At 41.4% G+C, this 16,215-nt stretch overlaps 1 protein-coding gene and 1 pseudogene across 1 annotated transcript; both read left to right on the forward strand.

Moving 5' to 3' along the window:
* Positions 1 to 1,419: 1,419 nt before the first annotated feature.
* LOC113580406 lies at positions 1,420 to 3,176 on the forward strand (annotated as a pseudogene).
* Positions 3,177 to 5,872: 2,696 nt separating this feature from the next.
* bmerb1 (bMERB domain containing 1) lies at positions 5,873 to 16,140 on the forward strand. The gene is made up of 6 exons (XM_027014010.2): positions 5,873 to 6,140; positions 9,908 to 10,028; positions 12,201 to 12,274; positions 13,220 to 13,334; positions 14,025 to 14,107; positions 14,503 to 16,140. The coding sequence occupies exons 1-6, from the start codon at positions 6,053 to 6,055 to the stop codon at positions 14,619 to 14,621; spliced, it is 600 nt and encodes a 199-aa protein (XP_026869811.1). The 5' UTR covers positions 5,873 to 6,052; the 3' UTR covers positions 14,622 to 16,140.
* The last annotated feature ends 75 nt before the right edge of the window (positions 16,141 to 16,215 follow it).

A 16,215-nucleotide genomic window follows, 5' to 3' on the forward strand; every position in this document is an offset into this window, starting at 1 on the left:
TGTGTGTGTGTGTGTGTGTTTCTGAACTTCTGGCAATAGGCGTCTGGCACCAATTCATAAGCTTTCAAAATAGTAGACTTTACCAAGTCATAATCTAAACCCTGTCCACAGTCAAAGAAGAGCATACTTCCTATGCTTTACCTGTAAGTTTGCATTGTAAAAGCAAAGATCAAATGCTAGGTGGCCAGTTGAGTGTGGTAGCAATGCATTCAAAAATAGGGAAATACACATCAACTTCATGTTCCCTAAATACTGGCACCAACCAGATATGCCGACTTACATCAAACATTGCATTTTCTGGAGCAGGAATAGCTGGACGAACCATTTCACTGGAGGAGCGAGGCTTAGGAACTGGAGCTCTGGCATGCGTGGAAGAAACTTGCTGGTGAGACCACTTCCTGAGGAAGAAAGACTTTTCCAAGCCCATACTCATTCTCATTAAGGCAGTCTCTTTTTCAGCCTCCACCTGAACCCCCTGCACTCAGAGTATTTCCGTCTCATGCTCCTGTCCTTTGATTTCCAGCTCAAATTCTTTTAATCTTATTTCCAACATAGGCTCCCTCCCAAAGTCCATGGCCAACGTGCCTGCAGAGCCAGTCTTAGCCTCCACTGTTTCTGCGCTCTGAGCTGAGTCAGCGGCAATACCTGGAAAACTGCCTCTACGAGGAATGACCCTCTCATTGGCTAAGCATGCCTCCAACATCAACTTGATCTCCCTCTTAGGAGCAGAACGAGGCACTACCACATCATAGAAGTCAGTTATGAAAAGCACGTCAACCTTACGGCATTTATCAAACTGCTCAGTAGTGGGACGAACAGTAAACTCGGCCAGGTCAAAAGTAGACATGGCCCACAGTCACAAAACCACAAAAGGTGCCCCACCAAAAAAAAAAAAAAAAAAAAAAAACACTAGCCAAACAAAGACCAAACCAACCAAACCAAAGACAGTGAACAGCAAAACCCCAGCCCCCAAAGAAAAAGAAAGAAGGAACAAAACAGAGGACGAGCCCCCAATTCTGTTACAACCCTGTCTAGGCGGTGAGGTCGCAACAGCACTGTGAAAATACTGGTAGCAGGATGGTATGTGGAATGATTAATCACTGGAATGAACTGGCAGATGAGGTGAAATTGTGTATTTAAATGGTGAACACACACACACACACACACAAAACACTGAATAACCAGGAGTGGCTAGTTGCCAACAAAAACAACTAACAACTAACTACACTTTACAGGAGAAAAATAAAATACAATCCTACACCAACTCCCTGACAATAAACAGACTATAACCCCAAACCCAAACAAACAGGCACCACTCCCTACAATCAGAACATATAAACATACACAAAAACCTTTCATCTATCACAGGGATTACAATAATAAACAAAACACAGGGAATGCTCACATACAGAGCTACACATGTACAAGCTAGCTACAGATATCACAAAACAAGGTAAGCACAGCAAAGATTACAAACTCACAAATCATCACCAATACAAGAATGAGTTTGGAAAAGTCTTCCTCCTGCAGGGTCCTTATATAAGCCATAACAATCACTCAAGGAAGGATAGGGCCAGCAACGAGGTGCACAGACAGTCCCAAATCCCGAACTGTACCAGGAGCACACTGCAGCAGTCCAGGAGTGTAACAGGGTCCACCTCCTTCTTTAGAATACAGGACTGTGCTCCTCAGAAAGTTGGAGCTGGGAAGAGCAAAGTGGCCAGAGCCCTCCTGGGAGGCAATAAGCCTAAAAGAGAGAGTGGACTGTGCATTTTACACGAGGGAGAGGCTGAAGGAAGGAGGATCTGTGTGGTGAACACACCAGGATGGGATGGGGTCTCCACAGAACGCACATCAGAGAGAATTAAAAATGAAATCATCAGAGGTATGACCCTGTGCCCTCCAGGACCCCATGCTTTAATTCTGGTGTTACCCATATGAAACCTCAGTTCTATGCCTTCCACAAAGGAGCTGAAAACAGCAAGCCAGCACATGGAGCTGCTGTCTCAGAGGGTCTGGAGACACACTATGGTGTTGTTTATCTGTGATGAGGAAATTACGGAATCCACATTCACAGACAGCTTTCAGAAAGCAAGTAAACTACTGGAGAAATGTGGGAGCAGGTACTATGTTCTAAGCAGTGGCGACCATCAATCGCAAATCCCTGGACTTCTTGAGGAAATAGATAAAATGGTGAAAGAAAACTGTGGTGATTTTTTCTTACCAGAGGTTTATTACAACTTGATCCAGAGCCAAATTCCACATGATCTTACAGAGATTAAAACAATGTATGAGTACAGAGAGGAACAGCTGAAACAGGAGTTTCGGAAAAGAACCAATGCATGTGAGAATCAGACAGCAGAGGAGCCTGAACTTAGGAATAGACGTGGAAGTATGGAGCAGCCTCCTAAATGTAAGTATAATTAAATAGATAAGTCCACTGGTCCTGTTACACCTTATTTGGGTTCCATTTTACTGGGCCACAGCACAATTTGGTGTTTTTCCTGGTTACAAACATCTGATTCATCCCTTTACCCCCTCTTATTTTGATTTTTTACAGTGAATGAAGGTGACCAGACAGTGGATACTGTGGCTATCAAGAACAAGCATCAGAATGAGATGCTAAAACCAGCAGCAATAGTGATAGTGATGGCTGTCATCGGTGCTCTGATTGGATCTGTGTCAGGGTCTGCAATTGGAGTAGTGGGGGCAAGTGTGAAATCAAGTATTTACATTTCCACCACAACAGGCATGTTGGAACGTACACATAATAACATTATTTATTATAGTTGATTGAGTATATTAAAAATATTTTCATAAAATTACTTTTTTAATTCATTAATTAGAATATGGTGTATATAGCCCTTTGTGTCCCTATATGTATTCTGTTGTGCTCATATTCATTTCCTTTTTTAATAAATGTATATATGGAAAACATTTTTTGACCTTATACACATAACTAAGCTCACTGTCTTCCATAACCACTTTGGAGTTCCAGGCCAGTGTTTTACATGTTTTTAAATATCCTAAATAAAGCAAAAGAGAGAATAAACACACCCGACTCCCACCCCATGGTTGTTGGACATGTTGGATCTACTCTCTACATGTTCTCTACATAACTGTGGCCGGTCACACCATAGAACGATGTTGCAGATGACGTTGAAGCTTGTACCTAGTCAGAACAGTATTCTTCCAGGTTCTTATTTGCAAGGTTCCCCCAATACGGAAGAAGATCGCTGTCAAACCGGCTTAAGTTAAGGTCTTATGATCTTAGCTAATGATAGTTCTGATACAGGAAATAATAAAACTAAATAATTTTAGCAACGCAGGCTACTTTGTCACATGTTTCTCCATTACAGAGAGATTTGTTCTGTAATGGTGGTGCTTCAGAAGTTACTGCTTGACCAGACCTTGACCGCGCCACTGGCCACTAGCGTGTTCCACACAGGTCAGTCACAGAACTGCTAGAATACAAGAGGAGAGTCCAAGTTAACTGGTAACATAATATTATATATATATATATATATATATATATATATATATATATATATATATATATATATATATATATATATAAAATTTCTCTCTCTGCACCCCTGTTTTTCTTTTTTCAGTTTGGACAGAGCACTCTCAACCATTTCACTGCGAGTTATACTGTGTATGACTATGTATGTGATAAATAAACCAAACTTGAACTTCATATTATGACCTTTTTGTTAAAGTGATATATGAATGGGTATGTGAATATTAGCTAAATAATTTGTTCACATTGTAGCCTATTATAGGTTTTCATACATTTCTCTAATTGGTGTTTCAAGGGTTAACCTTAGAAGGTAAAGATAAGAGGCTAGTATAAAAATTATGTTAAACAACACTAGGATCACAGGAAACAAAGCAACAAAGAGCAGTTATGCTCCAAATTCCCATCCTGCAAGTATATTTTTGGGCCAAGAATGAATTCTGAAAAATATATGGAAAGGTTCAGTCCTCAAGTTGTCCAAGTGCTCCCTCACTCACAGCTCATCAGCTTTGCCCTGCTGCCCACATACGTATTCACCAGCTTCACAGGCTGCTGTGCTTTCTTCAATAGAAGAAGTTTCCAAACCATGCTTACCCACATGTCTGTTCTGTTGTAGCCTCCAGCACACCTGAGGCAACACAAACTACTGCATGTTTAGAGTTTTCCTTATTCTGTTGTTCAATATTCAAGACCTCTGACTGACCTGAATCAGTAGTTGGTTAGTACAGAATTTAATACTAAATTCTCTCTGTATCTCTCTAATTTGTATCATAGAAGTGTGTTTCACATACAGAAAACATTTCTTAGTCCAGCGCAGCAGGATAAAAAACAATTTTGATTCAAGATATATTTGCCTCTGTAGTGAAACTTGCAGAAGTAAAATGCACTTTATAAGGGTAACATTTATTAATGAACGTACACATTCTGAGTGGAGTATTAAGACTCATTTGTAAATAAAGGCTCCCTGTACTGTATGGTTAGTTGGGTTTTCATTGCACCAGTTCAGAGAGCCATAGTACTGCAGAGATTAGAAGGTTTTTCATTAACTTAATAAATTCCATAAATTAGTTGAATAAATCACTTAAAATATTAAATGCTAACTTTTTGTGTTTTTCCAGGATCCGGTTTTAAATAGTTTCTGCACAGAACATTATCTGTTGTCTACTATATATTTTATCAATTATTTCAGCTTGTCACTTTATATAAGATTCATGAAAAGAAGGCCGATAGTTTGTTTTAGGTGTTATAGAATGCCATGACTTTTGAACAGACCACGTGAGTACACAAACTGATACAGTAAAATGTAAAAAAAACTACACAAATTATTCTAGATTTGCAAAATTTGCAGAGTCTTACCTTTTGGTGGCAAAAAGTTTGGTGGATTCAAATACATATTTTCTAAGGAAGGTTTAGTGATTTGGTTGTTTTGCTGCTAATCACTTTTTCCAAAAAAAAAAAAAGGGTTTAGCTACACTGATATGCTTGATATGTAGGTTTTAGACATTGATCCATCAGTAGATATCCACAGACCACAGAAAACAGTTTTTGATATGCTTTCAAAATGTTGCTCAACTTCTGTAAACATATACTGTACAGTGTTACTGCTGTCCTACTGATTTGTTGTTAAATGTAGGTCCAGGCAGTTCTAAACACACATACCTACAGCATTTAGCTGATGCTTTTATCCAAAACTACTTACAATTATGACTGAGTACAGCTTGAGCAATTGAGGGTTAATGGCCTTGCTCAGGGGAACCAGCAACCTTCCAATTACAAGTCAAGTACCCAAACCACTGAGCTACCACTGCCCCATCAGCCTGAGCTACCACTTCACCTTATTTAACCCTTCATATGAACAAGATTCTACTGCATTTGTACATATTATTACATAATAATATTAATAATAACATTACAGTTGTAAAATATAACATGGTCTAGTAAAATCTTAACAGTCATATTTAAATTTTAACTGTATTATATTGCTTTTGTATTACAGTGTTTTTTCCTTTAAACTACAGTAATCAGTACATTCTACTAAGAAATGTTTCTTTTAACAAATCCTTACTTTAAAATGAACAGTTGTGTTTTCATTAGTATTTTAATATAGTATACTGTAAACATTGCTTCTTTGTGTTTCGATTTTGACTTTTTAAATCAATATTTGTACATTGATTACGCTCCTGCAACGACATAAATTTACAGGACAACTGTTTGCGTTGTAGTTGGTAAAATGCTTTGGGTACGATATGCCTACTGTTGTGTTTTGTTGCTGTCCTGATACGTGGCGGCCTACATCGCGCTCCTTACTGCGCATGCGCGCTGCATCCCTTACAAGTATACGGTAGCTCGGCAGACGTCAGGTTTTGGTTCCATATCAGTGAGAAAGAGGATGCACAGTACCACGGCTCAGCGGAGCTTCGGCGGAACCGACTCAGCTTGAGCAGAACAACAGCTGATTGAAAAATACACTGTTCTTTAATTATACATCGATCATACTTCGAGTACAGACAGCTCGAAAAATCGGTAGCGGCTATGGAATTAAAGAAGTCTATTTCGGACACCGAGAAGACGCTGAGAAGCTACGGCGCGGTGCGGGAGACGGACTGGAGCGCAGACAAAGGTGAGCGTGATTGGGATACTGTATATCACATATAGGCGTGATTTAATAAATAGCTTTGCCGAGGAATTGGAAAAGAATCTTACAACTATTCTGAGTAAAGTAAAACATAACCCAATACTTTCCAGAATTACATCCTTTTGTCACGCGGTCTATATACAGTGATTTATAGCTAGCTACTTTAGAAAAACCAATTCCTGCTACTAGATTCTGGTACATATGCCAGTGCGCTACGGTTGAGAAGGCTGTGCTGTGCTGTGCTGTCAGATAACTGTGCTGTACTGTCAGATAGCATGCTGATAGGCATGAGGTTTTCTTTGCTTACAGTAATTCCAGCAGACGCTCTTATCGTAGGTATACACGTGGAAGTGTCATTAAAGCTGCTTGAAGAGTCCCGGTTAGGAGTAAACATCCGCTTTGAAGAAGGAACATTACCGCTTTCCTCTTAATCAGTCAAATTCGATTCCTGCTCAGTCATGTCTCGTATCTCATTTATGAAAGTTTTTTCGTGTGCATGTGTGTTGCATTTACGCAGGAATAATACAACTGAAGTACCCAAAATTACGCAATTACATTACCTCAGACAAAGAAATAAACAAACAAAATTAGCCAAGTCCTTTATACTTTTACAATTGTATTAAACTTAAATCATTTTTAATGTTTATTGTAATTTTGTGATGGTTCTTGCTGTGTGGAATGTAATGTTTTTTTAATATAACAATCACACAATTTCCTCTCTGAGAATAAATAAAGGAATCAATCAATCAACCGTTTAATCAAACAAACAAGCCCACTCTTCGAGTCTCTGCAATGCAGAGTTTAGTTTTTGTTGCTCCAAAACATCTCAAACTTGCTTCAAAACATCTCAAAAATCACTCAGACAGTGACAGAAAGAGTGCAGGGTGTATTCAGGAGAAACCCTGAACACACTCTGTACTGTGGACTACAAAACTGGCTGTCCTGGACTGAGATTGAAGCACACTGGTTGGCGCCAGTGTTTCTTTTTATTTGATGGTGTGCGATTCTCGAGTTGAGCTCACGCAGCAATAGCAGTGAGCTGAGCCCTTCTCTGGAAGGAGAGAAGGAGCTAGCTCTATTTTTAGCGGTTAGCTCTAGCTCTATTCAGCCCAAACACAGGGGCATGTACTCGCTTTACAGATTGGACTTCGCAGATCAGAGCAGCTAGGCTGGATGCTGCTGCATTGTTTAATGGTGACATTAAATGTTTTAATGGTGACGATAACAGCATGCAGTGAACAAGGTGCGAGTTACCTATGCGGACTTAAACGAATTAACTGACTTGTTTCGTGTTTATGCCCCTCACTGTTTTGATGACAACCAGCAGGAACCACATGAAAACACTAATCAGAGGAACCATGGCCCTCCAGTCTACATGCCTCTCCTTATGCTACTGACACACACCTGAAACAAACACTATTCTGCATGGCTTTGCATTCTTGAAGAGCTTTATTTATATCAGCTAGTCACAGGAGCCTTCCTTTATTTATAGACATGAAGTACAGAGAGTCAGGTGATATGCTGGCTTTAAAAATGTGATTCTAGCAATACAAACCAACAGCATGCCTCATGTCCGGTTAATGAATGAATACTAAATGAAAAATGGTAAAATGGTACACTTGAGAAAAGCTCTCCTGCCACATAAAAGCCTTCATTGCCTTACACTCCGGACTGGCAGCTTGTGCTTTATCAGGCCCATCAAGTTGTTTGGTTCAGTGTGTGACCAGACGCAACCACAGCTTGGCGTCAGCAACATGTCCGGCGAGCCTTGTTATCGGGACTCTATTAGAAGCCGGCGATCAGTTGGGAGCAGCTGCCGCACGCGCAGCTGTTTGCGTGGGATGTGGGAATCATTAAAGTGCAGGAGCACTGGTGGCTCAGCCTGATCCTGTGACCACAGAACCACTGATGAACAGAGGGAGAGAGAGAGAAATAAGGGAAACACATACTGATCATCTGATTATTTTCGGTTGACCTTGGTACAATATAGGCAGAGCCTTAGTCCCACTGGTCTGCATCTTCAAGGTCTGCATGAACAAACCTTGGGTCCAGGGGTGATGCTATAGGCTTGGTGTGACACATCATTGCGCACACACATTAAAGCTCTCACAGTGGAAAGAGTGTTTCTTGTTCCACATCGTCTCCGTGCATGATCCCCTGCCTGCAACCACTGCAGGTCCGGCTTGGTGATGCACTGTGTGAGTCATCGGGTGCCTTGCTGGTGGTGCTAAAATATGCATGCTTCCATCGCTCCCACCAACGGCCCAGGGACTTGTGGGGTGGTGGGGGGAAGGCTGTATTTTATCGGTCAGCTTCATCCAGCACAGCACTAGCTATGTTTCTAGGGGGGAAAAAAGAGCATGTACTCTTGCCATTTAGAAGGCAGGAGAGGAGGCATCTGTCTCAGTTCCGGATGGTCTACCAGTAGTGCAGTCAGGCAACAGGAACACCAGCATGCCTACTTCCCACGGATGGTGGTGTGGTTACCAGCGCGCTGCCCGTGATCCGGCTCGCTTCCTCTGTGATCTCGAGCAGCACGAGTTCCGCTGCTTGTCTACAGGCGGTGCCTCCCTGGTCTCCATCCCCTGAGGCCAATTATGAAGTTTCTGCTCTACTAGGTTTACTTCAAGAGACAAGATAACTATGGCCATGATGGGGCTTCTGACAGTCAAAGCTAGGAACAGCATTAAATTACAGTATAGCTGATCAGTCAACCCTAAGAACAGCCATTAAATGATGGGCTTGTGTGTAGGACTTCATTTGGCTGGGCAGTGAATCTCTCCAAGTGCTTCTGTTGAAGTGGAATTAAATGGCTTTGTTGTGGGCCCCTCTGACAAAACTAATGAAAAGATGGTGCTCGTTAACTCCCCATTTTGCTAAAAGATGGGCATTTTTGTAATGGGCTTGCATTACTGCACCACCAGACTACAGTTAATAAAAATGTGCTGTCTTAGACTACCTGTCACAGATACTCAAAAGATTTTAGAGCTTTTTTTCCCTCTTAATCATACCTCTCATTCTTAAGGGAGTATCATGGTGTTGCTCACTGGCTGTAAGGCTGTAATTATATACTTAGCCAAGACAATGTGAAATGCTTGTCTTAAGTTATTCCTATTGCTATGCAAAAAAACAAACAAAACAATAACCACTTTTGTTCAAAATATATTTAATATGCTCTAAGCAGTGTGGTGACTGAGATGGTTGGTTTGATATAGAACTGGGGCGAGGCTGTATTAGCCTTCTCGGCACACGTAGCGCTCCAGTTGGACGAATTACGTGGCACACTTTGATGCTGCATTCGTTCACATCACAGCATTGTAGCTCGCAAGCAGCAGATTGGAACACACTCTCATAACAGTAACCTGCTCTGCCTCAAACACCCCTGTTCCCAACACACACTTGAAGCTTCGCACACGCACTGTAGCCTTGCTGATGGGTGTGTTTTTATGCTTCTGAGTGTATGATGCTCTCAGACTGAAAGAGTCAAAGCACGGCAGCTTAAAAATTCCCCTGCTCTGGCACACCTGATTATATTCTTAAAATGATGAGCTGATTAAACTGCTGATTACACTGTTCAGCTGAACATGATATGTTGGAACACTCATACCCAAAAACCCACTAATCATTCCAGCACACTCACACAAACAGATTCACATGCATCCTCTGTCCATGCCAAAGCGCACCGTCATTCTCTCTCTCACACACACACACTTTAATGCACGTATACTGTCCGTGTCCGCTCCCCCCTACAGGTCAGATGAACTTGTCCATGGCAGAGATGGCTCCTGATGAGGTGGAGCTGGAGATGGAGATGGCCAGGATTCAGCGACTCAGGGAACTGCTTGTTAGGCGGGAGTCCGAGCTGCGTTTCATGTGAGGAATACGAACCACCGCGTTCAAGCTGCCTGAGTGTCTGTGTGTATGGTAATCTTAATATTTGATAACTGAGTGAAAGTGAACGCACGCCTTCTTCCTTTGAACCTTCACCAGGGCTGCGGGAACCCAGTCCTCCATAAACTGCTCCTATAAGCCCTGTAACTTTCTAAGACACAAATATTATGTTTACTTACATGATGCACAAATCCAAGGCTACAGTGTAAGCAAAGAATCTCATTTAACATGTTTAAAAAAAAAAAAAAGAAAAAAAAAATCAAAACAAAAGCAAGATGATGGAAATTGGAGTGTGATGCATTAACTTGATACTGCATTTATTTAAAGAAACACATTTATATAAATGTTTTATTTATTTAAGTGGAGGGAAGCCTTTGGTGGTTACGTACAATCATGCATCCTAACAGCAGGGTGTGTGTGTGTATGTGCAGACATCATATGATGTTATTCACAGGGTACGTATGGGAACATGGGCCTGTGCTCTTGCACTACTGCTTTTCTGCGACTTCAGTCAAATACATTTGTCGGAACTTCCAATTCAATTAATTACATCCTCCCGTGGAGCGGAGATAGAGGTTCAATCACATCAGACTGACCAGTTCATGGCAGTGGTGCTGAACTGGGATGTGGGGGGGGGGGGGGGGGGGGGTCGTGAGGGTCACAGAACCCTGGTGCAGGCCATGCACGTTTACAGGGGTGTGAAGTAAATTCAACTTGGCAGATGGACCATCAATGCATCACTCGGTGCTGCGGAGTGCCAACACAGACACACCCTCGTGCGCGTATACACACACACACACACACACACGTACGTACGTACGTACGTACGTACTTGCTGACATACGTGCACACGCACACACACTCTCACGCACGTGCGTGCGTGCACACACCACAAACAGCAAGCAGATGGAGGAGCACAGCGTGGAGGCTGCGGGATGCAGTGGGAGTGGACAAGAGAAAAAAGAAAGGCAGAAAGAGAAAGAATGCGTAAGGGCGAGAGGCTGAGGAAAATGGAAACTGGAAAGAGTGTGAAAGACAGGAGAGGCAGACAGAAGAGGCTGAACATACAGAGAAGGAGAGAAAGTGACAGAGGGGGGAAAGATAGAAGCTAGAGGAAAAAACAAAAAAGGGAAAGAAAGAGGTGGATGAGTCATCTGCTGCTCTGTATCACAGAGGATTAAAGTCCCTGGTAGCCATCACTGCGTCAGTTGAGGGGTAGAGGGTGGGCTTTGAAGGAATGAGGGAAAACAAGAAACAGAAGGGAGGGGGAGAAAAAGGGAAAGTGAACTAAATGACAAGTAAGGGAGAAAAGGGGAGTCAATCTCCCATGCGATCTTCCTAGCAGAGCAGAGGCTAAATCTGAGATTGGAGCAGTCATTATAAGGCCGTCATCCGCGCTGAGAGATGGCTGGAGGACACTGGGTGCTCAGACGTCATGAGTTAACCATCTAATCTCCACACTCACCCTCCAGCCAAGGTTCACACCTAGCATGACAAGTTATAGGTCTGACAATTAGGTAGCTCCCCAATATTTAAGAATTCTACTATGGAATTGTTTTTTGTTATTATTAATTTGTAGTAGTGGTAATAGTTTTATTATTGTTATTAATAATATACCACTGTCTAATGGTCATGATGAGGTTATCGTTACCATTTTGTACCACCAATTTCCACGCGAACAGATCACACCTTTAGTTAATGGTTGGTGTCTGGGGGAGTGTTTGTGAAAAGCTGAAGAGGAGGAGCCTTCAGTGAGGCTGTTCTGGGAGTTTTCTGCATTGTGTTAGAAGACCTGACCCTCTTTTGTTGAAGAGCCAAGGGTGGAGTTTAAGAGTAATGGAGAACAGGGAAAAAGACTGGGAGATGGCCCCTGAAACTAACAGTGGCCATGGGAATATGTTTGGATAGAAATAAGCTAGAGGGGAGGGGTTTCATGCTCCCTCCCTTCAATTATTGCAGAACTCCATTTATTGGGGAATATAAAAAAATGTACCTCTGCGTTTCAGGGAAACAAGATCAGCACCATCAGAACAGGCAATGGCACATACATCAGTCCTAACTCAAACACAAGCCTTTGTAATAAAATGTAAACAAAATTGTGCACAAGAGAAAGCAAAATGCTGTTAATCAAAAACAACCTGCTTTTGTGTGCAGGATGGATGACATACAGCTGTGCAAAGACATCATGGCCCTGAAACAGGAGCTTCGTAAGATTGTGGCAGTGCCAGGTATACCCTCACACCTGGGACATGCGCCCGAGTCACACATTTCCAGCGCTGGGACGACTGTCTTCTCATTTTGCCTTTGTTCCATCTTTTCTTGGCCACAGCTGAGAACAGTTTAGAAGGTGCCATTGTTAACACATAGCACTTGCTCTTTTCAACTTTGCTGTAATGCTGCCAAAATACACAGAGTCGCTGACTGAGATGAGGGGAGAAGGTGAGTATGTGGACAAACCTGGAAATGAAGAACAGTAGCAAGTTCTCAAACAGTCTGGCACGTAACACACACACACACTAATTATATATATATATATATATATATATATATATATATATATATATATATATATATATATAAAAATATAAGTGTGTGTGTCTGTCAGTAAGATCTGTGGAGCATAAATGTGTCAGAGGTCAAGAGAAAAAGGTGAGAGTGGAGAACCTTGTTTGTGTGCACACCTGACTTCATAGCTATGAGATGCTTATAGGATTAAGTTCTCTCAGAAAGGAAATGGCTGATCTGGTATTTCCTCGATGCTCTTTCCCTGTACCTCCCACTGCTCCTCGGGTAACAGAGAAACCCAGCAAATCCAAGAAGAAAGTGTGGATATTTGGAGTGCAATCATTTCATGAACAAATTCCCTCAATTTTCTTAATTCAATTTGTGCAAAACCATTAATGCAAGAAACGATTTGATTATAAAGCATACCAAATTCCTAATCTATGCAGAACCATATGTTCCTTTTAGTCATCAGTTTTGTTATTCTGTAAATTAAAACATTTGGTCCTTGATGCTTAGCACAGTAATCATTATGTGTGGGTCTCTAGCTTCTCAGTCCTGACAAAGGAAATGTGAGTGGGGAAACCCACACCTGAACGGCCACTATGCTGTGTCTGAAATCTTCCAAGCATGTATCAGAGTTTAACTGTTCCGTGTCTCCGTCTTATCAGAAAAGGAGAAGAACAAGAAGCACCGGCAGAAGGAGGAGGAGCTGATACAGAAAATCCAGAAGCTGGTGGAGAAAAGGGACTTTCTGGTTGACGACGCCGAGGTGGAAAGACTGAGGTGTGGAAGGGAGAGCAGGAGTGATGCCGGAGAATAGAACTGGAGAGGGGAAGGACCATGAAAGGGGTGGTAACTGCAGAGGGGATGGGAACAGGAAGGAACAGGAAGTACTGATGATTTATGTGCCAGGAACAAGGAGCATGCACATGGCCACACGTAGACCAAAGCTCTTTTATGGCCAACAGGAAGATCAGTGTAACCTTTATGTACACAAACAGTATATTCAGCTAAATCATTTATCCCCAAGAGTCTTAATTCTTTGCCATAGCACCAAGAACATATGTAAAACTTTACTAAAAACATTAATTTACAAATCATTAACAGGCTAAACAAAAGTACAGTGTAGTACTGAAGTTGCAGGCTGTTTCTCTTAATTGTATCATAACTCCTACTATCCATTTATCACAAAGGAAAAGGGATGAAAAAGTTCTGTGTTTCTCTGAGAATATGGAAGCTCATTAGTGGTGTGTCAGAGCGAGATCTCTCATCAACACCTCAGTGATTCAGTGGTAGCAGTGACACTGCTTTGAGTCAAACACCTTTGTACTTTTTTTTTTTTCCTCTCCTCATTGCTCTGCCCCTTTCTTCCTCTCTTTTCATCTCAATACGACTCCCTCATCACCCTTGATTCTTTCCCCGCTTTCGTCCGCTCACCTGCGGCTCCTCTCCAACCCTCGCTCCTCTCTGCAGGGAACAGGAGGAGGACAAGGAGATGGCAGAGTTCCTCAGGCTGAAACTCACACCCCTGGACAAACTGGCCAGAGTGGCACAGAGTGAGTCCTTCCACAGGAGCCCCGCCCCCAGTCTCACGCACACTCATTCAGGTCTCGCTGCCATCTGCAGTCCTTTCTGCAGAGACCCAGGGAACGTATTTTAAAGTATTAAGATTATATGACACTAGTGTTCTATGAAACATAAAAAAGGAACTAATGTGGTTTTTGAATGGGGCCAAATGTTATGGGTGATGTGAAAATTATCAAGATCATTTTGACATTTGAGAAGACGACATCCTTGGAATAAGAGGCTTACTGTGGCTTAAGTAGATATGTGGTCAGACATGAGAGAGAAAACTAATTTTCATGCTGTGTGCAATTGACAATGTGTTTTCCAATTAGTTTTTAACACAACTGTTGGCCTTTGACGAAACCTCCTTGTGCTTCTTTTCTAGGTCCACGGAAAGTAAAAAAGTCAACTCCAGAGCCTCCCCCAAACAAGCCCTCCATTACCAAGACCAGCATAGCTATTATAAAGGACTGCTGTGGAACCACACAGTGTGCCATTATGTAAAAACCCTCCCCCTTTCTCTTAAGGCTACAGTCAGTCTGTTTCAGGAAAAGAAAAAAAAAGATTCTTCTATCTCGGGTTAAACAGGTTGGTGCAGCCATTTTTTCCCCCTCTTCCCATAGCAGATGTGGTGGCACCTTTAAATTGACTAGCACATTTTAGAAGTGCTAACCCCCCCCATTTATTGCTGTATGTTATGTGGATGAAAAAAATATTTAAAGTGATCACTGAATCTTGAATTGAAATGTCCCAGTCAGGCCAAAGAACTCTAGAAATTCTAGAGTTTTCACCAACTGCTTGAATTTCAGAAACTCTGTTGTATGCTAGGACTCACTTGACAGAGAAATCTAGAATTCCACTGGTGTAGTTATGATTCATAAATAAAAGTTGGAAGCCAAGGAATAATCTTTTATTCTGTAGTCAGTGAACACTGATGAGAGAATTAACATGAAAAGGCTTTTTCCAAGTGTTGGCTGGTCTAGAATGATTTTACTCAACCCAACCCACTAATCAATCAATCTCAGAACATGTCCTTCACATAGAGAATGGTGGTTCAAATTGAGCTTTTCTTGATATAAAGCATGTAAAACCAGTTTCTGGGATTTATGCATGGACCTACACTAGAGGAGAGAATAAATGATCCAACAGAGAATTGCTGCTCACATTAGATTTCAGTCAAGAACTTTCACTGAGGATCTGAAATAAAATCAGTGATGATCAGTGTTTAGGAGATCCCTACAAGCACCCATTAGCTCCAAGAACTCATTTTATTCCAGCAGATCCCAACAGGACGGTTTTTGCATTGGTTATTAACAGGTACATATAGCATACATAAATATATGCATTTATTTAAACCTTTCAAGTTAAAATCTAGAATTCAACTGTGTATTTTTTATTTGCAGGGCAGTTATCTGGGTCTTTTCAGCAAAGCTACTCAAGACTGCTGTGACATTAGCAGTAATTTGCATCATACTTTAAACACATTTTTTAAAAAGTTGGTGGAAAAAGGTTTAGAAAAAAAAAAAAAAAGTAGCTTTCAGTGGTAGGCACACTTAAAATCCTATAGCCTTTGAAATTGTATGTTTGTTGAAAGTGCAGTAACGCTTCACAAATCTTGGGTGAACTCCCATTCTGATCATGTCAGGTTTGAGTTTACTTGTGAAGGAAGCATGCTGACAGTTTCTTTATGCACTCCATTTTCAGATTATCCATTACTTCTGTGTAATATTTGTTACTGAAAGATTTCAATCCAGTTAAAACAATCTGTAAATGCAGGGTTCAATTGCTAATTATTTGCAAGATAACAGTTTATGTCCTTGCCCAGAGTATCTCACTGTTCAGTGTTTGTGAGCCTTCTTTGCTTGTTTTGAAGGGTAGTATTGCAAACTTCAGGAACAACTAAATCATAATAAATATTACTGAGAAAGGCAGTTGCACCCCAAGGTCCCATAGAGAGTGAATAAACACAGAAGTGCTGAAAAACAATCTGTAAATATGTGTTTCAATAAAAAGCATCTTTCTGGGTCTGCTGTTATTTGGGTTTTGTGGCACTTAAAATGTTGAAAGGTTTAGTCCTAAAACATGATTTCATGGTTGA

Source organism: Electrophorus electricus, chromosome 1 (assembly GCF_013358815.1).
Source record: "Electrophorus electricus isolate fEleEle1 chromosome 1, fEleEle1.pri, whole genome shotgun sequence".
Lineage (NCBI taxonomy): Eukaryota > Metazoa > Chordata > Actinopteri > Gymnotiformes > Gymnotidae > Electrophorus > Electrophorus electricus.

Bases quoted from the DNA above. Each gene is read 5' to 3' on its own strand.
- bmerb1 (XM_027014010.2), top strand. From the start codon at position 6,053: ATGGAATTAAAGAAGTCTATTTCGGACACCGAGAAGACGCTGAGAAGC. The intron at 12,275-13,219 runs GTATACCCTCAC...CCGTCTTATCAG, and splicing joins TAAGATTGTGGCAGTGCCAG to AAAAGGAGAAGAACAAGAAG. The intron at 14,108-14,502 runs GTGAGTCCTTCC...CTTCTTTTCTAG, and splicing joins ACTGGCCAGAGTGGCACAGA to GTCCACGGAAAGTAAAAAAG.